We start from the raw sequence: 24,921 nt of genomic DNA, 5'->3' as shown, positions 1-24,921 counted from the left end.
CTCATGTTGGCAGAATTAGAGTAAAAACTAACACATCCTGAATGTTGCTCCATCTTTCCACATCTACAATTTTGACTCTAGACTGGTATGTTTGTTAGTACTAACAGTGATGACACATATTTTGAAGATTTATTTTTTCCAGAATTTAAAAAACCCAAACATTACTTCTACGTCTCATGCTAATCAAAATAGCCTGAACATTTTTAAAGGTCAGAATAAATTTTAAGAGATATCACTTGTAAAATTTGTAACAAATTTTATCGTTAATTCAGACTCCACAGAATATAGCAAATATGCTCATAATCACTAAGGAAATTGAAATAAACATAACTTCAAGAGATGCAGAATGTTTCCACACAACTTAATTTCAAATTTGGGATGATCCTGACTTTTCTAGTCTTAAAGATTCAAAATAGTGGTGCCTAGGTTTGTTTGCCTTTTTCTCTGTTGCAAGCAAGTCCAATCTGGTACCTATTAGTATATTAAAATTCAATTTTAATAAAGTGATGTTAAAAGAGAATAAACACCGCCATGACATTTTTTTAGTTACTTGTAAAACAGACAGAAAACTATTCAGTTTGGATAAAGAATTTAAGAAATACCATTGATTCAGGCTTTTATAAATAAGGTATGCCACGATTTAAATGACAAGATTGTACTGTATTACAAACCCTTTTATATTTTAATAAATGTAAAATCAAGTGGTTTCCAACAGGGATGGAAGCCTTCATTTGAATTTAGAGGGAACAACTTGCCTTAGGGATTTTATCATTTGCAGAATCATACACCTATAATTTTGAATACATAATTTCTTCACTCTGATAGTTCTTTACATTCCAGTGGATGCAGCTACCATAAGACAAATTTGGGCTTTATTATAGGATTCTGTTCCTTCAGGCCTTTAGATGGAGACATTTAAAGGTTTATTTCTAACCTAAAGGCAAGCCTTCTACAAAGATTGGAACAAGGAACTTAATTTGGAACCAAGGTTATGTAAAACCAATTTTTCTCTCTAAGTCACAATGATGCTGATCATTGCCATTTTGAACAATAAATCAAGGATTTAGGAAATATAAAAAACTCTACCTAAGATTCCAATGCTAGACCAGTTGACCAAAACATCTAGGTCAGCAAAATGCATCCAATGCTTTCTGCCAAGTTACATAAATGTTTCTTATTCTTCTATTTTTAGTAAAGGTGAACATATCTGATGGCAATCATTTCTAAAAATGTGAAAGGCTTTTAACCTTGGGTGCATTCTGTCAAATTTGGTAAAATTCTCAAGCAACAGCATTTAGCAAACATTATTGCAACTTTCTATTTATAGGAAAAGTGACAGAAATGACAAGCCATCTAAAGAGAACTTTATTGGTAGGTCCTCTACTAAATGTTCCTGTTAATTGTTTTTTTGTCGAAAAGTTGTGTTCTTTCACTCTTTAGATATAAAATGAATGACACGGTCTTTAAATTTATTCAAAAACCAGTCTTAGAGTATTATACAGTGATCCCTCCCAATAAATGAATTAGATTTCTGACAACTTACTACATTTAGGACGTAATCCATGAGTGGGATGGCCTGTTTATCTGCTGCTGGCTGGCTAGTAGCACCCCTGAAAATAAAAATCAGAATAATGGACCATACATATTCACTGCTATGCCAAGTCCAACTGCTAACTCCAAAAAGAACTGCCAATGCATAATGTGCCAACAGATCTGGGTCTATGCAGTTTATTAGGAGTAATCAGTACAACAGAAAACATAGACCCTAATTTGTCATCACATAATGCACTGGCAGATCAGGATTGGTGGTTTGTTTTGCATTTGGATTGGACTTGGTAGTATATATGGTAAACATCATTTGCGACTGGCCTGTCATAAATGATGGAGTGGGTGATGGCAGCAATGATAAGAAACAAAACCATGGTCACTTCTAGACAGTAATCAAGGTGCATCACAAATGCATCCTGTATGGCACAGGCTGATAAAAAATTCCAGCAGTCTGACTGCATCAACAAATAGGGCTTTTTCTAGTGATCTAGTTCGAGATTCACAACAGTGCCTAAAATTGTACCAATTTTTTCTTCAAATCTTTATGTAGTCCTTGAACAGTGCATTATTGTTGGCAATGTTTGCCACTTAATTGTTGTTTAAGCTATGATAAAATACATAGGATAAAATAGTAATTTTTAATTAAAAAAATATGAATGTAGTATAAATAGACAAATTATAGACCTTACATTCAACAGATTCAGAAAAATGCTTTTTCACTAATTTGGAGCAACTAGAAATGTGTCAATACGATATGAATACTCCAACCAATCTGGTTTGATGGAATCTTGAAGTAACAAATGTGTCATAACTGTAACATTCTATCTCAAAACAGCAAAAATCAAACTTGTCATAGGTCCTGTTAATGCAAAGACATGTACCAAATTTGGTTTCTGTGCACATGTCCTTGAGCAGAAACAAGAGACCCAAGTGGTCTGATATTGCTCAATTAGCCTATGGAAACCATCTCTGATCTTTTATATGACTTATACTGTCTGATAAAAAAAGTTCACAACATAAATTAATAATATTCAATTTCTCACTCATAATTACTGTTATTCAGTTTATTTACCAAGTTTAATCAAAACTCGAGAAAGAAGTGTTGTCTCCAGTGTGTGTGTGTGTGTGTGTGCTTGATTTTTAACATAGCTTTAACAATTTTTCAGTCATACTGCTACAGTGTCTGCAGTGTGACAGTTTATGGTGATGTCTAGCACTGGGGCATCATGCCGCAGACATGTAGCCATCATGTCCCCCCCAGTCACATTATTCTGACACCAGGCCGACCAGTTCTAACAATAACCTCTTAATGCTGAGCACCAAGCAAGGCAGCTGCTAGTACCATTTTTATAAGTCTGGTGTCTCCAGAGAAGGAACTGAGCAAATCAGATGAAAACTACCTATCAGCATCATCTCACTTGTTACAGAACCCACTACTGCAATGATGTAATCTTACTTACCTGGAGCAAAGTCAGCTTGATGTTTTGAAACTATTTATAATATTTTTTAAAACAACATCTCTAGAGTGGTAAAAATCTCAACCAATCAGATACAATATTACCTTATTAATATGCACTGGTCTCGCTCAAACTGCAGATATTAACCTATTTACCAAGACTGATCAGAATTAAATCATAAATATTGTTCCTCCAGTGGTACAAAGCTCAACTAATAATTGGGTCTATTCTATGATGGGTGATTGCAGGATTCAAAATCAAACCAAAGGCATGAAAATCTTGACATCTTCATTTTATCATATATTTAGAAAATACCCTTACCTTAAAAGTTAAGTTTCAGAATAGATGCTCCAATCAAATGCAAGATCACCCCATTAAGATATGGATTTTACCTACCATTACACTAATCTGATTTCTTATTGACATAAACCTATTTAAAAAATTTCATCAAATTTGGATCAAAAATAAAACTGATTAACATAAAGGGATTCTGCTCATTATTCTTCTCATCCAAGATATACACCTGTTGATCAAGCTTGATGAAAATGGACTCAGAAGAACAGTTCCATGAGTGGTAATAAAGCATATAAACATACATGATTCTCACACATCAAACCTACAATATCCTGCAGATATAAGCCTCCAAGTTTGTGTTATCTTTATCTTTTACAGAACTGTAGCATTTTTACCTTTTATATTTCATCCTGTCCTTCACGTTTACATTTTGAAGGGTTTACCCGATTTTTTTTGCTGTATGTAGTTTTTAGGAGGTTAAAACTGCTTTTAATTATGGTATACTTAAAGGCAGTTGCATTGCTGTCCTTGTAGTGGATTACAGACTATTAGTCAAATCTAACTATTCCCTCCTATTAGTACTGGAGGGCCTGAATTAAAAAGAACATATCACTAGTCTGCACTCTTGGATATAAAGTACCGGCATCAAAGCACGGTGGGAGTAGGGACTCATTGCTCTAGTAGAAGGTATTAATAATGATAATTAGTTTTACACATAAACACATCAAAAAATCTACAATTTAATAGTGGTAACACATTACCTGTTACTACTGCATTTCTAAATTAGGACATGCTGACATCCTCAATAAAGCTGGTATAGAAAACAACTTGAGAAACCATACAAGGACACTTGAGAAAATCTTGATTTTATAAGGAAATAAATCTGAATCATGTTTCAAGTTCATTAATGTAAGATGATAGAAGGTTGGGCTATCACTATAGGGCCTAACAACAAAATATAAACTCACACCAAAAATTGACAGCAAAAAGGAAAAGGTATTGCGATAACTAAAGATGGGTGATTAAAAAAAGCTGAAGTCCGACTTCATGGGCTTTAATCTCATTCATGAAAAGTCCTGAAACATGATGGACTAACAAACTCTCAATAGCAAGAATAATCCACCTAGAAATGGTGACCACTCAAGTAACAGAGGAACAAGAGGTAGAAACAAGCCCTTCCTTCACCCTTTAAAAGAAGCAAACAAATAAACCCTTAATGCCTCAACAGAGCAACACAGCCTATCTTTATCACCCCCAGTACTAAGACTGTGGATCACAATAAAATACAAACATTCATCACTTATTCCATGAAGCATTAACAGTAGTGCAAGGGTTGCAAATCCTAAAACTGTACATATGCCCTAAAAACAGAACATCAATACAAATTTTAAACTGCTATGAAATCAATGTGTACATGGTATGGATGCCTTTTTCTGCCAATGATGTAATTACCCAAAGTGCAGGCATCCACAAAGTTTTATAACTGTAGATGTTGGACTATTCTAGTTAATGTGCTGAAAAAATGGCAGCAGATATTTAGATGGCTTAAGAACATAAAGCATTCTTTACTAAACTTCATAGTAGGTGGCATAAAATTACAAAGGCTTTATCTTTTTATAAACAAGTATAAACATTAACATACTGTGATCCATCTGTGTTAAGACTCTGCTCTGCCTTCTCCTGTGATGGCTCAGCCGGGATTTCCTCTTCTTCTTCCTCTTCATCTGACGACCCTGTATCCTGAGGCTGTGGGGAGGGGAGGCTAAGCAACATGTTCTGCTCATTTTTGGGCTGTGGTTTCTGACACACATACTTAGGATCCTGTCCCATCAAACATACCTCCTCCAACAGCTAGGGGAATAAAAAGAAAATAATCACACCATGTGTCCATACTAAAGTAGTCTCATACTTGATAAGAACTTGTATGTCATTTCCATGACCGGAACCTATGAAGAAAGAACATTCAAGATTCAGAGATGATGCTGTACATGCTTTAATCTGTGCTAATGCCAATGCGGACACTGATGCCAATGCCAGTGGCACATTAACACACCTACACAAACACAGTAACTCTACTTAAAAAAAGCGACATAAAAACAGCTGTCACATATGTCTCTCTCTCTGCTGGCATATGCTGAAATTTAAATGTCTCTGATTTTTAGTGGGCAATACTCTATAATGAATACCACCTGTGGAAATCAGAATATTGTTATCTGCCCTTGCTCACAATGTAGAGGTAACGAGTTGATCTCCACAACGATATAAGGGCAACTGCCTAAAAGTTAAAAAAAGCAAAGGAAAGAACTAGCTAGGTTTGTTCAGGTTGATGCCATAAAACATTAATAATGTTGGCAAGGTGATTTGTATCCAGTAAAACTATACTTTAAACAAGGTTTTGAAAAGCTTTCATCAGAAGACATTGATTGGTATTCATACATATTGAATTTTTTACAAATAGCAAGTGGTCCATTTCAAACCACAGTTTAAACATGATGTTGGTCAGTGTTTAACAGCACACTAACACATGAAAGACTATACTATACCAAGGCAGTCCGAGCCTAAAGTCAACACAGCAGCCACGACCATATGATTTGGGCAGGATAAGCAAACTATTTTAATAAAATATGTGCTTCCAATGGTGATGACACCAAAACATTTGCAATGATGAAATGTGACTCTGACATCAATGTGAATTTATTTGGTAGAAATGTAAGACAAGTTTCTTGGCTCCATCTCAATAGATATTAGGGTGAAACCACAAAACAGAAAAAGTCCCTATAAAAGACTTTTTTAATGGGGGCCACAAGTGGCCGAGTGGTCTAAAGCGCTCTCATTATGGATCACTGCCATCTCACCTCTGTCTGCATACGTTCGAGTCTCAGATTCAGCCAATGTAGGTATGTGAGAAAGCTTGCCAGTAGCTTCTCGTGGGTCGGTGGTTCTTTCCTGGGTTTTCCCGGGTTCTTCCTCCACCATTAATACTAGCCGCCATGTATAGCCTATCATGTGCTGAAAAATGGCATTAAACCCTACAACAACTTTTTTAATGCTGTAATTTCCACTCAATGCCTTAAATTGACATTGTTCGAAGTAAGGATAGACAGATTAAAGAAAAACCTTAAGGTAGTCAAACAGTAGTATTACTGAAAATGAAAAAATATTCGATACTAATATATGAAAATTAAATGCAAGACTTGTTCAAATAAATTCTACAGTCAAGTGAAACTGTTGTCAAAATATGTAAATCCCCATGAAAGTATGCCTCAGTTTATCTATATATGCCCAATAAAAATGAACAACAGAACTGTAACATACTAGAATTATTGCATGAAGGACAATTATTAAAAAAACACTATGTATATACACCAGCTATAAGAGAGTACTTAAGCTCACACATCACAGATTTTCAGACAAAACCAATGAAACAACTTTGTGTCAATCAAGCAAATTAAACAAGTCCATGGATAATTAGGTCTCATCTTTCATATTTTCACTTGAGCAGTAATTATCCAATCGGCATCAACTGGCTTTACTGATGTAATTCTGAAGGTCAAAAAATACGCTACTGATTTTCACCAGTGACATCTTCCTTCTTTTCTGATCGTCTCCAAGACCAGTTTAGTATACCAGTGAAATATGATTTTAATTTTTCTTTCGAGTCTTAATTTTTTGCAAAGTCTAGTGGCTGAAGCTGGTTCATTTACAAAAACAGTCTTGAACAATGGAGTGATTCCATTGTTTTTAATTTTGTTAGCATCTTTGCACTTGGATGGGTCCTGAACTTGTACTTTGACATTGCTTGCTAAATGCATGGAGCAATGGGCAGAAAGTCACGTTTTATGATGACCTTAACCAAATTGACAGGGATCTAAGTTGAACTTTACCAATCTTATGCCACTATGCTAATGGTACAACTTTATTAACAGATTTTTAAGGAAGATATCACACACATGCTTCAATCAACAGGCTTAGCGTTGTTGGCTGCATCAGCTCCATTTGATGTCAAGTTTAAGTGATTCTTCATGAGGTGTTTGACTGGTGCTCATATAGGCAGTGCTACTGTTTTAACCACTGAAGCAACTGCTTCTTTGTTGTCTGGCACAAGGGAAAGAAAAATAAATACCACCATGTAGTATCACAAAATGCAGTTATTGAAATCTCTAGTATTTTTGTTATAGGCCTTTCAGTCCTAAAACTGCATTGCTGTCCAAATTTATATAAATTTAGGCACATATACAAGTTATGCCATACCATTTACAGCACACAGTCATTCTTTACTTTTTACGCACTATAGGTTTCTTAAAAGCAGAAATATAATGAATATACATAGTTTGAAAGCAAAAACTAACGAAAGTGAAATAACCACATCTCTGTGCTGGTACATGTTCTTTTAATATATGTAAAATGTCTCTGACTTATAGTGGGCAGTACTCTATAGTGAATACCACCTGTGGAAATCAGAATATTGTTATCTGCCCTTGCTTACAATGTAGAGGTAACAAGTTGATCTCCACAACGATATTAGGGCAATTGCTAAAAAATCAAAATAAAGGAAAGCACTAGCTAGGTTTGTACAGGTTGATGTCATAAAATATTAATACTGTCATAAAATATTAATACTATTGGCAAGGTGATGTCTTGTATTTAGTAGAACTGCACTTTAAAGCAAAGTTTTGAGAAACCTGCACAAGAAAAGAAGTTGTTCATTGTTTGGCAGTGCATTAACACATGAACGACTGTACAGTAATGAGCCCCCCAAAAATATGGCAGCCATGACCTGATGATCTAGGCGGGATAAACAAGCAATTTTAATCAATCTGCTTGCAACCATGAGGAAACCAAAACATTTGCAATGATGAAATCCGACTGGCAGTATTATGAATTGGGCAAAATTTTTATACTATTTCAAGGCACATGTATCTAGAAGTTATCAGGCAGCTGTAATTTCCATTCACTGCCTTAAACTGATGTACTATGTACATTAACACACCTTCACAAACACAGTAATTCTACTTTACTTCAAGCAAGTGATATAAACACAGTTGTCACATATATGCCTCTCTCTGCTGGCATATGTTGAAATCTAAATGTCTCTGATTTTTAGTGGGCAATACTCTATAGTGAATACCACCTGTGGAAATCAGAATATTGTTATCTGCCCTTGCTCACAATGTAGAGGTAACAAGTTGATCTCCACAACGATATCAGGGCAATTGCCAAAAAATCAAAATAAAGAAAAGCACTTGCTAGGTTTGTACAGGTTGATGTCATAAAATTTTAATACTGTCATAAAATATTAATACTATTGGCAAGGTGATGTGTTGTATTTAGCAGAACTGCACTTTAAAGCAAAGTTTTGAGAAACCTTCACAAGAAAAGAAGTTGTTCAGTTTTTGGCAGTGCATTAACACATGAACGACTGTCCAGTAATGAGCACCCCAAAAATATGGCAACCATGACCTGATGATCTAGGCAGGATAAACAAGCAATTTTAATCAATCTGCTTGCATCCATGAGGAAACCAAAATATTTGCAATGATGAAATCAGACTGGCAGTACTATGAATTTATTGGGCAAAATTTTTATACTATTTCAAGGCACATGTATCTAGAAGTTATCAGGCAGATGTAATTTCCATTCACTGCCTTAAACTGATGTACTATGTACATTAACACACCTTCACAAACACAGTAATTCTACTTTACTTCAAGCAAGTGATATAAACACAGTTGTCACATATATGCCTCTCTCTGCTGGCATATGTTGAAATCTAAATGTCTCTGATTTTTAGTGGGCAATACTCTATAGTGAATACCACCTGTGGAAATCAGAATATTGTTATCTGCCCTTGCTCACAATGTAGAGGTAACAAGTTGATCTCCACAACGACATTAGGGCAACTGCCAAAAAATCAAAATAAATGAAAGCACTAGCTAGGTCTGTTTAGGTTGATGTCATAAAATATTAACATTGTCAATAAGGTGATGTCTTGTATTTAGTAAAACTACACTTTAAAGCAAAGTTTTGAGAAACTTTGACAAGAAATGAATGTGGTCAGTTTTTAGCAGTGCATTAACACATGAACGACTGTACAGAAATGAGTACCCCAAAAATACATGACAGCTATGACCTGATGATCTGGACAGGATAAACAAGTAATTTTAATCAATCTGCTTGCATCCATGAAGACAACAAACATTTGCAATGATGAAATCAGACTGGCTGTACTATGAATTTATTGGGCAGAAATTTTATACTGTTTCAAGGCACATGTATCTAGAATTTATCAGGCAGCTGTAATTTCCAATCACTGCCTTAAACCGATACACTACATACATTAACACAAACAAAGTAACTCTACTTCAAAAAGGTGACATAAAAACAGTTGTCACATATCTCTCTCTCTGCTGGCATATGTTGAAATTTATGTCTCTGATTTTTAGTGGGCAATACTCTATAGTGAATACCACCTGTGGAAATCAGAATATTGTTATCTGCCCTTGTTCACAATGTTGAGGTAACAAGTTGATCTCCACAGCAATATAAGGGCAACTGCCTAAAAGTCAAAAAATGAAAGGAAAGAACTAGCTAGGTTTGTTCAGGTTGATGCCATAAAACATAAACAATGTTGGCAAATGATTTGTATCCAGTAAAACTATATTTTAAACAAGGTTCTGAAAAGCTTTCATCAGAAGACATTGATTGGTATTCACACATATTGATTTTTTTACAAATAGCAAGTGGTCCATTTCAAACCAGTTTAAACATGATGTTGGTCAGTGTTTAACAGCACACTAACACATGAAAGACTACTATACCGAGGCAGTCCGAGCCTAAAGTCAACACAGCAGCCATCACCACATGATCCAGGCAGGATAAACAAGCTATTTTAAATTAAATAAGTGCTTCCAATGATGATAACTCCAAAACATTTGCAATGATGAAATCTGACTCTGACATCACTGTGAATTTATTTGGTAGAAATGGAAGACAAAAGACAAGATTCTTGGCTCCATCTCAATAGATATTAGGGTGAAACCACAAAACAGAAAAAGTCCCTATAAGAGACTTTTTTATGCTGTTACAGGCCTAACTGGGTTAAACTCAGATCAGATTTAGTAGCATATTTCTGTCAAAATTTTCAAGGTTCAAAATCATGGTTTTCAAGGTGCATTCTTACATTAATTTTAAAGGATACATCAATGAAACTATGTAAGCACAACTTAATACTTACTATTACTTCATACAAGGAACAGTTCTTGCAAATTAATTTTTTTTTAAAAAAACATGAAGCCAAGATTATGATCATTGATATTATTCCCATTAACAATAAACATCCTACATCTGGGCATTAGAATAATGTACAGTCACTGAACGATGTTCATGTTACTCTGTCTACACTACACTATTAACAAAGTCCAAAATATTTTAGAGTGAATTTTTCAGTTAGTCCAGCTCGTCATCAAGCTGTTTTTCAAGAGCTCAAAGTTCTGCAATGTTGTGCTGGCACTAGGGAAAGAAAAATAAATACCAACATGTGGTATCACAAAAGAAGCAGTTATTGAAATCTCAAGTACTTTTGTTATAGGGCTTCCAGTCCCAATTTATATAAATTTAGGCACATATGCAAGTCATGCCATACCATTTACAGCACATAGCCTTTCTTTACTTTTTTTAATGTAAATTATAAGAAAGCAGAAATATAATGAATATATATAGTTTGAAAGCAAAAACTAACAAAAGTGAAATAACCACATCTCTGTGCTGGTACAGATCATTTTAATAAATGTAAAATGTCTCTGATTTATAGTGGGCAGTACTCTATAGTGAATACCACCTGTGGAAATCAGAATATTGTTATCTGCCCTTGCTCACAATGTAGAGGTAACAAGTTGATCTCCACAACGATATTAGGGCAATTGCCAAAAAATCAAAACAAAGGAAAGAACTAGCTAGGTTTGTTCAGGTTGATGTCATAAAATATTAACATTGTCAACAAGGCGATGACATATATTTAGTAAACTACACTTTAAAGCAAAGTTTTGAGAAACCTTCACGTTTAGCAGTGCATTAACACATGCAGGATAAGCAAGTAATTTTAATCAATCTGCTTGCATCCATGAGGAAACCAAACTTTTGCAATGATGAAATCAGACTGGCAGTATTATGAACTTATTGGGAAAATTTTTATACTATTTCAAAGCACATGTATCTAGGAGTTATCAGGCAGATGTAATTTCCATATACTGCCTTCAACCGATAAACTACATATCAATACAGATACTATAAAAACCATAAGGTATTCAATCACTAGTATTACTAAAAATAAATTATTTTTTTTACTAATATAATTAATTTTAATAGCTATTCAAATAAATTCTTAAATCAAGTGAAAATGTTGACAAATTTAAATCTTCATTAAAGCATGTCTCATTTTAATCCATGCGTACTTAATCCCAATGAACAACTAAAATACTAGAACTATTGCTAAGCACAATTATTAACGAAATACTTTGTATGTATATACACCACTTACAGGAAAGTATTGAAATTAATAACACACAACCATGTCAATCAATTAAACAAGTCTGGCATTCCCATAAAATAATTAGGTCCAATCTTTCACATTTTACGCTGAGCAGCAATTATTCAATCAGCATGATGGATGAAGTTTTAAAGATCTACTAACAGAGAACCATGTTCTTCACCAGTTGACATCTTCCTTTTCCTTGACAGTCTCCATAACCAGCTTAACATACCAATGGAAATATGATTTCAATTTTCTTTTTAAGTCATTCTGTATTCTGAATTCTAGTGGCTGATGCTGGTTTATGCACATGAAAGGCTCAAACAAAGGATTCTAACATTTTGATGGACTCCGAACACCATTGTTGATACTGCTAGCTGAATGCACAAGCCATGGGGCAGCTACATTTCATGATATTATCCAAACCAACAGGGATCTAAACTGAATTGTATGCCCCTTGTGCCACTGTGTTGACACCGCAGTCCAGAGAAAGTAATTAATGGTACAGGTTTATTGACAAAGTTTGCAGGAAGAAATCACACGAAGACTTTAATAAACAACTGCCTTAGTGTTCATGTTGGCTGTGTAAGCTCCATCTGATGTTATGCTTAGTTTAAATGATTCATCTTGAGAGGTGTTTGATTTGTGCACATACAGGTGGTGATATTGCTTCAACCATTAAAGCAACTGCTGTTTGCTGTCAGCATAGTTCAGTTCTTTCCTATTCTTTATTTTGGAAATTTGAAGAGGTTATTATATAAAATTAATTACCCCAAAAAATATGCAAACTTTGACAGGCAAAAGCATGAATTTAGGTACTCACCAAAATGTTGTTTTAATTTTTTATATTCCTTTTTTCAGAAACATGAAACTTACATCCACAAAAATAAATCATACTAAAGAATGATTAGGCCAAATTAATAATGGTTGTCAGGTGGGAACTAGGGATTTGTATGAGAAAAACATACATCTGTAATTATTTCATTGGTTTGGTTTGCACTGGTGTTTTATGGCATAGAAACACAAGTAGTTTCTTAAGTGTTTGTGTAATGTTAAGTGCCTTGCCGAAGGACTCACCACAACTGTCAACTGACATTAATACCTGCATAATTCATCTCCATTTCACACATGATAACCACAGTGCCATCATGGCTAATGGGATGGTTTGAGCAGGCTAGGAGAGTGCATGATCTTCAATGCTGCTTAATTATGTATGGTTTTTTGTTTTTACTGATGGGAGTGATTAGTAGTTAGCACTTTGGAAAAGAATAAATACCACTATGTAGTATCACAAGTAATTGCTTGTAAAAATCTCAAGTATTTTGTTAAACGGCTTCCACAGTCCTAAAATTATGCAATGCTGTCCAAATATATATAAATTTAGTAATGCCATACAATTTACAGCACACATTCTTTCTTTACTTATGTAAATTATGTTTAATGGCTATGGGTTTTTTTTTAGAAGCAGAAATATAATGAATATATATACAGTTTGAAAGCAAAAACTAACAAAAGTGAAATAACCACATCTCTGTGCTGGTACATGTTATTTTAATATATGTAAAATGTCTCTGATTTATAGTGGGCAGTACTCTATAGTGAATACCACCTGTGGAAATCAGAATATTGTTATCTGCCCTTGCTCACAATGTAGAGGTAACAAGTTGCTCTCCACAACGATATTAGGGCACCTGCCTAAAAACTGAAAGAAAAAACTGGCTAGGGTTTGTTCAGGCCGATGTCATAAAATATTAACATTATTGGCAAGGTGATGAGTTGTATTTAGTAAAGCTACACTTTAAATCAAAGTTTTGAGAAAAGAAGACTTTGGTATTCATACATATTTGTGTTTCTCAAAATTAGCAAGTGTTCCAGTTCACACAAAAGTTTAAAGATGATGTTGGTCAGTGTTTAACAGCACATTAACACATGAAAGACAACAGTACTGAGGAAGTCCGAGGTGCAAAATAACATGTCAGCCATGATCTGGGCAGGATAAACAAGTAATTTGAATCAATCTGCTTGCATCCATGAAGACAACAAACATCTTCAAGGATGAAATCAGACTGGCAGTACTACGAATTTATTTGGCAGAAATTTTATACTCTTTCAAGGCACATGTATCTGGAAGTTATCAGACAGATGTAATTTCCAATCACTGCCTTAACCCAATACACTACATATCAATACCGACACTCTAAAAACCACAAGGTATTCAATCACTACTACTACAAATAAAAGTATACTAGTATAATTAAATGAACTTTAATAGCTATTCAATCAAGTGAAATTGTTTACAAATTTAAATCCTCATTAAAGCATGTCTCATTTTAATCCATGCATGCCTAATCCCAATGAAATGTAAAATACCAGAACTATTGCTAAGCACAATTTTTGGCATATCTACACCACTTACAAGAGAGCACTGAAAATAGTGAAACAAAATCATGTCAATCAATTAAACAAGTCTGGCATTCCCGCAAATAATTTGGTCTGATCATTCACATTTTCACTTGAGCAGCAGTTATCAAATCAGCTTGATGGAGTTTTAAAGATCCACTAATACAGTACCATGATCTTTACCAGCAAGGTCATCCTCTTCTCTGACAGTCTCCATGACGAGCGTAAAATACTAGTGGAATACAATTTCAATTTTCCTTTCATGTCAGTATTTATTCTGAATTCTAGTGGTTGGCAATGGTTCATGCATAAGGAAGACTCAAATAAAGGAGGGATTCCACTGATTTTTAATTCTGTTAGCATCCTGATGGATTCTGAACATGTATGTTGACGCTGCTTGCTAATGCACAAGGCAAGGGAGAGCTTGTCACACATTTCACGATATTACCCAAACCAACCACTGCCATCTCACCTCTGTCTGTGTGGGTTCGAGTCTTGTATTTGGCTAATGTGGGTTTGTGAGAGAGCTTGCCAGTAGCTTCTCGTGGGTCGGTGGTTCTTTCCGGGGTTTCTCTGGGTTCTTCCTCCACCATTAATACTGGCAGCCATGTATAGCTTATTGTGTGCTGAAAAATGGCATTAAACCCTACAACAACCCAAACCAACAGGGATATAAGTTGAATTTTATACCTCTTGTGCCACTGTGTTGACAACATAGTCCAGAGAAGGTAGTTAACAGTACAACTTTACTGACAAAGTTTGAAGGAAGAAATCACACAAATACTTTAATAAACAACTGCTTTAGTGTTCTTGTTGGCTGTTTCAGATCCGTCTGATGTTGAGCTTAAATGATTCATCTTGAGAGGTGTTTGATTTGTGCACATACAGGATAGTTTAGTTCTTTCATATTCTTTATTTTAGAAATTTGTAGCGGTTATGCCATAAAATTAATTACCAATAAAAATATGCAAACTTTGACAGGCAAAAGCATGAATTTAGGTACCCATCAAAATGTAGCTGTTTTATTTTTTCTCTCCATTTTTACAGAAACATTAAACTTACACCCACAAATTTAAAAAATACTATATAATGATTAGGCCATAATCTTAATGGTTGTCAGGTGGGAACCTCTAGGGATTTGTAAGAGAAAAACATGCGTTTGTAATTATTTCATTGGTTTGGTTTGCATTGGTGTTTTATGACACAGAAACACAAGTGTTTATGCAATGTTGAGTGCCTTGCCCAAGGACACAATATGATAGTCAACCTACATTCATTCCCGCGTGTCCCACGTGCTAACTACGGTGCCATCATGGCTAGTGGGATGGTTTGAGCAGGCTAGGAGAAGGCAGGATCTTCCTGGGAGTCAATGCTGCTTAATCATGTATGATTTCTTTTGTTTTTACTGAGGGGAGTGATTAGTAGTCAGCACTTTGATCTGACATTGGGAAAGAATAAATACCACTATGTAGTATCACAAGTAGTAGTTTGTGAAAATCTCAAGTATTTTTTTGCAGGTGTTGTTGTTGTAGGGTTTAGCGCCATTTTTCAGCACACAATAGGCTATGCATGGCTGCCAGTATTAATGGTGGAGGAAGAACCCAGGAAAACCCCGGAAAGAACCACTGACCCATAAAAAGCTTCCTGATCAACGTAAATGGTGTATGTTAATGAAGACTTGTGTGAAAAAGTGCTGAATATAAAGGCCATTGTATACATTACCTATAAATACGGTAATAGCATAAAAGTTATATCTAGAATAAATTTTTACTTCTTTTAGGAATTTTAAAATACAAGAGATTTTTTGCATCAAAAAGTTCCTTCATGTCATGCACATTGTAGTACTGATCATGCATAGGTTGGAGGTCGAAACACTCTTATCATAAAGTGTTTAATGGTAAATGGTTCATTGCAAGAAATGTACTCTGGTGGGTCTTCACCTTTTAGCAAGTGCAAGTGGGTTATATAACTATGACCAATTTTAATTGTTGCAATGACAACCTCCTCCCTACAGATGGTTCTGTAGGTAGGAGTCCATTCTCTTAGGGTTGGCTTAATTGCAGGACGTTTGTTATTCACTGCATCATTCCATGATGCCTGCCACTTCTGATGTAAAGACTCTTTTGATACTAGGTTTAAAATCAGTATCCAGTATTTTAAAATCAGATAGTTCTAGGGATAGGGCAATTTTAGCAGTGCAATCTGATTTTTCATTACCTTTAATACCAATATGGCTGGGTGACCAACAGTATACTATATTGTGAGAGGTACTCAGCTCAGTATTTTTTATGAGAAGATTAGTTAATAATGGGTTTTCCAGTTTTCTACTGTGTAGTGACTGATGTACTGATAGTAAGTCTGAGAAGATGATGCTGTTTAAAATCTGTTTGCTTTTGATATATTGCAGAGCAAGGTCTATTGGTCTGATTTCTGCTGAAATAATCAACGTACAGAGATGACAAGATTTTCAAATTAGCTGCTCTGCAGACCTGCCAACCCTAAACAGACATTCTCAGTAAGTCAGTCAAAATTTTTCAGTAGGATGGACCAATTTCCAGTAAGGTGTAAAAACTATTATGTACTGGCCAACAAGTAAAATTTTAATAACCATTACAGTTTATACCCATGTTGTAACTTAAGATATATAGCTACTGATGTGACTGGTACATGGTACTTTTGCACATTCTAAGAAACTTCTGGACAAACTCCATTTTGAAGCATTCTCCCCCCTTCACTTTCATGACTAGTATTGCATCCAAGGTATCAAATGTCATAGATGATCTGGATTTTGAGAGTTTTTTTGCAACAAATAAGAACACCGTCTCACAACCTGCATTTGAATGAGGAACAAAAAGTACATTCTTCATGCTGATGGACAATAATTTGTATTTGGACTGGCCTCAAGTTTACTAATAAGATCCCATTGCTTGTCAACTCGTTTAGTGTTTAAGATCTCGGAATTCAATTCATCTACTTGGTAATTCAAAACTTTGCTTCCAAGTTGTCTTGCCAGTTGGTTTCTTTGGGTTCCATACATATAAACCTTAATGGGAAATACATCACACCTCTAAAATCATTCATCATCCTTTTGGGCACATCAGCAACTGCAATGTGTTTCAGAAGTTCATTATTCATGGGAAACCTCTTAACAACGTAATCACAAACATCTGTGTAATAGTCCCTTACATCATTATAGAATTTACAAAGGCTTCTTTCATACAACTTACTTTCAGCCAAGTATTTTCTAGTTCTGAACCTACTATAAGTTTATCATCTGACTTTTGTTTCTTACAGTCATGATAATCGATATCAGTAAGATCCTTGGCTTGTGAAATTTCCGTAGCCTTTACAAATCTGATAAGCAATTGCTTTAATAATTCAAGCATGTTTTCTCTAAGTTTGTGGATCATAGGCTCCTCCTGTTGCATGATTAAGTTGTACTTGTTAAATAATGGAATTATGTGGTCTAGAAATAACCAATAAATCTTCGCCCTCCAGGACTGCAAAGCATTACATTCACTCATAACCTTTTCCTCTCTGTAACTGATTTTTTTTACTGTCTTTCCAGTCATTTCAAACCAATGACATCCGATATCGTGACAGAGCCTTTTTATCAGATTTCTTTGATTTAGATTTCTCTAAAGAACCTATCTTGGGACAGACTCGAGGGTAGAACTAGCCTGACTTCTAGATTTATCACAGCTCAAAGCTTTATTGCATATACCTGCACTGTTGTTAATTCCTTCTTCATTGCTAGATACATGCTGAACTTTTTCATTGGAACATGACACCTTTTCTGACATCCTACTTTTGGCTACAGATCTTTTGTCTTTAACTTCTTGCTTTCTTTACCAAAATATATTCATAAGGGTTCCCACTGTTCCAAGTCCCTTTTTACCTTCACCAAGAGACAACCATCTTGTTACCCAATGCTTCAATATTTTTCTCTGTTCTTTCCCACAAAGAGTCTGAAGGTCTTTCAGTTCCATTTGTCTATTCACATTTTTATCCAAATGATATGGTTTGTCCACTAGTAAGTCATCGAAAAAAAAATAGGCAGCATATCAGCCCCTTTTTTAGCTACTAAATGTATCAAATAGCATAAAGATACACTTAGGGATTCACCTTAGTTATATGTCCAAATACACCTTTATTGTAACTTGTCATCACTGAAGCATTATCTGATTCAAAGGCAATACAGTTATTCCAACTTGTGTTTCTCTTTTTCAAATCATCATGCAATGTGAAAATATTTCCTCAGTAGATGCTCCACCACATGTTGGAACTGACAAAAGTGCTTCAGTTTCAACCCCGTCTGTGTTGTCAAAATATCCAACAACAACTGGGTACAACTTCTCAGAATCGTTGCTACCATCAGTTGCTATACTGAAAGTCTGGGATAAAATATTGTTAACAATGCCTTCCTGTATTGACTTGCACTGTTGTAATACAATAGCAGTAGTTTTTGTTCTGGCACACTGTTAACAATTTGAACACTGATGATTTGGGAAACATGCGTTTGAATAATTTAGAAGCATGGTCAGATGCAGCATTTGCAACAGTATGCATAAACAGTTTGTAAAATATACTTCGGCCTTAATGACCTCCAATTCAGTTTCTGGCGCTGCAGATCCAAATCCCATAGAAGTCAGCAACTTGCAACTTGATTTCACTGGAATGTATTCTGTATTTTTTTGGAATTCACGTGTCGGCGACAGTCATCTCGCCCACCATTGGAAATGTTCAAGTCAACACGACATAACGCGGAATAAATGTAATGGACACCTTTTTTTTAAACTTTTTTCTAAGCATGACCAAGTACCTGAGTAATCTGTTTTATACTTTTTCAACCACTGTTTCAGCTTTTTATGAGGCTGATTGTCCTCTCCACCTTTGACACATTTTCATTTGGAAGACATTTTCAGACAAACGGATGACAAAACGAAGATTAAATCAGATATGCGCGTCTCATGAACAAAACAGGCAGGTTTTAAAGCATCTGAGGTACCGCTGTGTGGTTTGAATGGTTCCCAATCAAAATCCACTCAGTCTAAGATAAAAATCCTAATCCGAACACAGTCTAATACCAAAATCCGGATCTGGAATGAACCAGTACAAAAAATATCCAGAACAGAAGAAAAAAACTATATTTTCGTACTTTTTGCTATCATTCCGTAAGTCTGTAATTTTAGTGTTATTTCCTTAAGACTTACGGCAAAATCATAAAAGTTGGCAGGTCTGGCTCTGTGGAGGACATACTGGATATCAGACTGGCTCTATTTTCATTGAGGATAAAGTATTTTCTGACCCACCCACCCCAGTCCAAATGATGAAATGACATTCATTCTGGAGAAGTATCATAAACAAGATTTTCAAGATGGCCACTGTTATGGCCATAGTGGATTTGCATGCAGTACCATTCTCATCTAGGTCCAAGTTGACCATAGGATAAATGTGTGGTTCAAGATCCATGACTTCCCACAAGTAGTTTTAGGAGTAGGAATAACAAACTTGTGCTAACAGATGGACAGGTTATGGAAAACACACCATCCCATTAGCTTTCCTACACTATGACCAGTAAAGCTAAAAACAATTAACGATTTTTTTTGAAGAAATGTGAAAAGTATCAACCATTTTGAGAGACAAATAAACATCAACAAATATGATTCAATTAAAGTTACTGAGTATTAATTAAGTGTAGTGGATGAAAAGGCGGAAATCAAATATGTAATTCAAGTATGCTTTTAATCAAGTAACTTTGGTTTCAAAACTGAGTGGCAAATGTCATACCTGTATGATGGCTTTAGTAGCATCTGTCCTGAGCGAGGGTTGGTGTCTCATTAGTTCATCCATTGCATTACCCAGGTTGCTAGCAGTGTCACCTAGAATGTCAATCAACATATAAAAAAAATCATGTTTTTCTCAAACAATTCACCTCTTATTATTTTCATACTTACTGTAAAAAAAATAAAAGATGTGAACAAACTTGGTTTAAAAGATGTAAACAAAGGTGAAATTTAAGTTGAAATGGAAAACTGAAAAACACTTACATAACTTTATCTTAGACTAACTTCCTGTGCTAATTAAACACGAGTCCCAAATGGGAATGAGTTCACTCAACTAACATAAAACCTTTTGAGGTTTTTATCTTTTCTATCCACATCCAAATTTAAAGGTACATCATTTGTCCAACATATACAATGATGAATTCTGTCCAACTTGTTCAAATTCTGAACAGTGATTTCTGAAAAAAATTCTTTCTTTCATAACCATGATCATATTTGGTCACATACAGGCATCATCTGTTTTCTAACTGGAGGTTCTTAATGCCAGGATGCTTTTTATCAAATTTTGTGCAATTTTCTTGGGACTAATTTTTTTTGTTGTTGCTAAAGAAAATGTTTAACAATGACTGCCATATTTAATTGACCAACATCATTTCTGAAAATGTTTAAGCCCTTTGGGACAATATGCTGTTATGACTTAATGGTCTTAATCTATGTAATAGAAAAATGCAACCATCACGTTTTGCAAAATTCAACAGTTCCATAGAAAACACAGTAAAAATTTAAAATGATCTTGCAGTAATGTGAATAAAAATTCCTAAATAATCCTATATGTTTTATCAGAAGTCCGAAGTATAGAATATTCTGAATGAATTCCACATCTTGAATGTGCTGATGTACCAATAGTCTTGATGTAAAACATCAATATAATCAAGAATAGCATTTAGTATAAAAAGTCAATAAGCGCTTTGTAATTCCAATTAATAATTGATTCCTCTTAACTTATACCTGAACACAAGTGAAAGTGATTCCATGGACTAATATAAAAATAGGAATGAACAATTCTGTTTACCATAACCTTATATGAAAGCTCTAGACATAATATGACCGAGATGTGGGTCACAAGATCACTTCCAGCACATGCTAAGTCTATCAAGGCTAGACTCTGAACTCAAATATCAGGAAACAACTTATTTATAATTTTAAGCAGGACAAATATCAGGCAGACTGAAGCTCTGCCCTCAATCACAAAGATCAAGCTCACAATTAAATACAAATAATGATGCTTTAAGCCAAATCTGGTTACATTCTGTTTAGCTGTTTTTGTACCAAAATTGGTAAGTTATTTTTATTAACAGAAACTACATTTGATAGTGGATCAGAATTATTTGTCAAATGTTGAAAGCACTTTATTCCAAAATGCTTTCTGTCAACTTGGGTTAAATAGCAGTATTTGAGAAGTCACCTGAAGGTTTTACATTTTTAGTAACAGTGGCCATATTTAATGAAAGATCAGCATCATTTTGTACAAACCTTAAAGGACTTCTTCTAGGATGCTTTCTGTCCTTTACATCAAGTACCTCACCCTAGGAAATCTCCCATCCCACCATGAACTATGAAATTTGTTTTTGGTAAATAGTAAGGGTGTAATGATATACTGATTTACCGGTAAATTGCGATACAAAATGCCTGAAATGGTATATCCCGATACAAGTTTAGTAATACCGGTATACCGGTTTTATTTTCTTCACCAACATTAGCCAGTCCATAACTAGCTTTGAGCACACCAATGTCTTTTATTAGTCTTAACGTAGTTAACAAAATGGCGGCTTCTGTGTATGAGCTAGTGAAGAACCCAAGAGCAAAGAGTTCTGTTTGGAATAATTTTTCACTAAAAGGGTAGTTTAGCACTAATACAATTGACAAAACTGTCGCTGTGTGTAATATGTGCAAAACTGAAATCAAGCATGCAGGCGGTATGACGAACCTCTCGACTCATTTACGGCGTCACCATCGATCATTACTTTCCATAAATACTGTGCAACCGAGTGACACAACCTCTAACGCAACAGCCGAAGGTTCCATTAAAAGTGTACGTATTGTTTGAGATCGACAACCAAAGATTGCTGTTATGCTAGGTGCACAGACTATATACAAATCTTCATCACCAAGGTCCACAGCTATCACTCGTGCCATTGCTAGTTTCATCATTCACGATTTGCGGCCGTACAGTGTTGTATCAAACAAAGGATTTTTAAACATGGCATCGGTGTTAAGTAATTAGTCTCTCAGGTTCAAACCAAGAAAGGTTGGGAATCACTGATATTATTAATTTACTATATTATTCATTTTTCTAATCAAAGTAGGATATTTATCAACGTGATAATTTGTGATTATGTGTTGTTTTTCTTGTGTTTATCCCTTGTCATGTTTTGTACTACAAGAAAAATCGTTTGATCATTTTGATTTGAAGACTTTCCAATCAGGCAAAATAATTCTACAACTCTTTTCCAGTATTTTGTTTCTTGCTTGTAGAAGTTTTCACATGTTGATATATTTTTTATGATGTGATTATTACAGTTACTGGGTGTTTTGGTTGAATTAAAAGCATGATGGTTTCATTTTCTTCTTCATATTTTATTAAATGCAAGGAAATTCTCATTATTTCAGTACAAAATATACAATATCAACATTCCAGTCATAAATGCTATCAATGACCAATACATACTGATACATATCGCAATACAGACATGCCATATTGCAATATATTGCAATACATATTTTCCTGGCAATACTCACCCCATGTAAATAGTGGGCAGCATTTTGTTAATAATAAATACCACCTGTTACCAGCATGTTTCTCTATGCTGCTTTAGACAACACAGATATGTGTAACTCTCTACACCAGCACAAGAGGCATTCAACAGGACTTTCATTAAGGTGCATGGTTTTACTGACAAGACAAAAGCAATAGTGAAACAAAAATTGGATTCTGTTCTTGACTCTTACCAAAAGGATCAGAGCTGCGTCTTTTTCTCATTGCTGGAAGGTAGTCTGGTGACAGCAGTACTTTGAAGAGGCGGTCAAATGGACGACATTGTACAAAAGCTTCCAGACCTCGTGCATTCAAACACAGTGCACTGAAGACATTTGGTAGTGAGGCCAGAACTTCCCTTGTGGCTGGGACCTGAGAAGATGCAAGTTTCATCAAATATCACAGCTAAGTATATATTAATACTGTATATTTCTTTCATGCTTATAGAAAAGTGCACCTACAATGCTACTTGCCTACAATATTCCCAAGTCTTGGAATGTTTTTACATATTTTTACCAACCATACAATGATAAGAATTTTGAAAAAAAGCAACCAAGCACAATATAAAAAATCTCAAAAGCATTTTTTTTCAGTTCCAAAGGCAGATAAAAAATTGTATTGTCCCCTAGTAACCTGATAAAGTATACTGTAGACAGATGCAAAGGCAACTCAATTAAAAACACTTTTGCTGAGGTACCAACATTGTAAATATTGAACTTTGCAGAATGCCACTTAAATAAAAAAATTTAAACAACAGATCTCAAGGATGTACTCTGTTTACCTTTCTTTTCTAATGTTCCTTTAAAAGTTTTTTTTATATATTTTACCCTTTTCTTGTATATTATTATTTTATGCATCAGAACTGTACTAATGTGCCATTAAAAACATACACACACCCACTCAAAAAGTGATAAAACTAATGGGCCTTAAAATTCTGTGCAAAATCTTGTTCCCTTAAAACCTTTTCACCTACTCAATCTGCAGGTGTTTGCTGTCTATTGCCTTTCTTTGAAAAATACCTCACGCTGGGAGGTATCACATCCTTCCATCAATCATGAAAGGAATTTTATATCTGGTATATAGTGGGTAGTAATTTATTATTAAACACAACCTGTGGATACCAGACTGTTGCTCTATGCCCCTTTAGACGACATAGAGAGATTGTGTAACTCTCTACATCAACACAAGAGGCAAATGAATGTATTATAGCTATCTTTAGTTTTACAATCAAAACAAATCTTCACACCAAACATCTCCATGAGCATCCATTCAAAACTACCAGACTTAAATCTTGAATTGCAATTCTTCAACCAGTCATGGCTATTTTCATCTTGGACACATTTTGTAGGTCAAGAAATATTGGCTAAATACTCTTATGTCACTTGCTTAGGCTCGAATAAACAGTAACACAAGAAAGAGTGAAAACAACAAGCTTTGAAAAATACAATAATTTATTTCCCTGGAAAATTTTGGTAAAAATAAAAAAAAATATAAACTTTTATAGAATCAAATCCAAAAATAATCCAAAGATAATCCGAGAATAAAATTTTAGTAGTCCTAATAACGAAATGTTCTACTGATTTCATGTCCGAATCCCGACGAAGAATCCAAGATTGAAGATGATGAAGTATGCTGCAATCTGTAGTGTTGAAGTCTACAGTTCCTTGTAGAAATAAAAATTAACACGCCAGTTTCTGATAGCTGAATAAATTTTTATAAAAAAACTGTCCTTGTTCCACAATATTAAATGAGCACATGTATTTTCCAGAAAAAAATAATTTAATTAATCCTTTTGAATCCAAGTAAACTGAAATAACTCCAAACCAAGTAATTTAAAATAACTCCATACAGCACAACATACAACTAACAGTTTAACAGCCCAGCTTCTACTGAGATTAATTCTCCAAAACATGAGTTATATGGACTGTCTAAAACGGAAACAAGGGTCATGTGATCATCTTCTGGAAGTTTATAGAAGCAAGTACTTCTTACAGCTCACATTTACCCAGTGTGACCCTAACGAAAACCAATCACTTTTAGTCTAAAAAAAATTGTTTATATCTTAAAGACAAAGTCCCATCATGACCTGGAAAC

At 34.8% G+C, this 24,921-nt stretch overlaps 1 protein-coding gene across 13 annotated transcripts in view; it reads right to left on the bottom strand.

Moving 5' to 3' along the window:
* The window catches only part of LOC149774308 (E3 ubiquitin-protein ligase HUWE1-like), a 292,364-nt gene that overhangs the window by 199,967 nt on the left and 67,476 nt on the right, over positions 1-24,921 (bottom strand). For all 13 annotated transcript variants that reach the window (XM_089945481.1, XM_089945487.1, XM_089945485.1 and 10 more), the window contains exons 20-23: positions 23,022-23,199; positions 20,017-20,108; positions 4,942-5,150; positions 1,544-1,610 (exon numbers count right to left, since the gene is read on the bottom strand). In XM_089945481.1, the coding sequence (XP_089801607.1) occupies positions 1,544-1,610; positions 4,942-5,150; positions 20,017-20,108; positions 23,022-23,199 (546 nt within the window). The remainder of the gene's footprint in view (positions 1-1,543; positions 1,611-4,941; positions 5,151-20,016; positions 20,109-23,021; positions 23,200-24,921) is intronic.

The sequence above is a fragment of the Sinohyriopsis cumingii genome, unplaced genomic scaffold, assembly GCF_028554795.1.
Source record: "Sinohyriopsis cumingii isolate HCF-2022 unplaced genomic scaffold, ASM2855479v2 utg000349l, whole genome shotgun sequence".
In the NCBI taxonomy this organism is placed as follows: Eukaryota; Metazoa; Mollusca; class Bivalvia; order Unionida; family Unionidae; genus Sinohyriopsis; species Sinohyriopsis cumingii.
The sequence above is the reverse complement of the archived record's forward strand: the minus strand, read 5'-3'. Positions and strand labels throughout refer to the sequence as shown.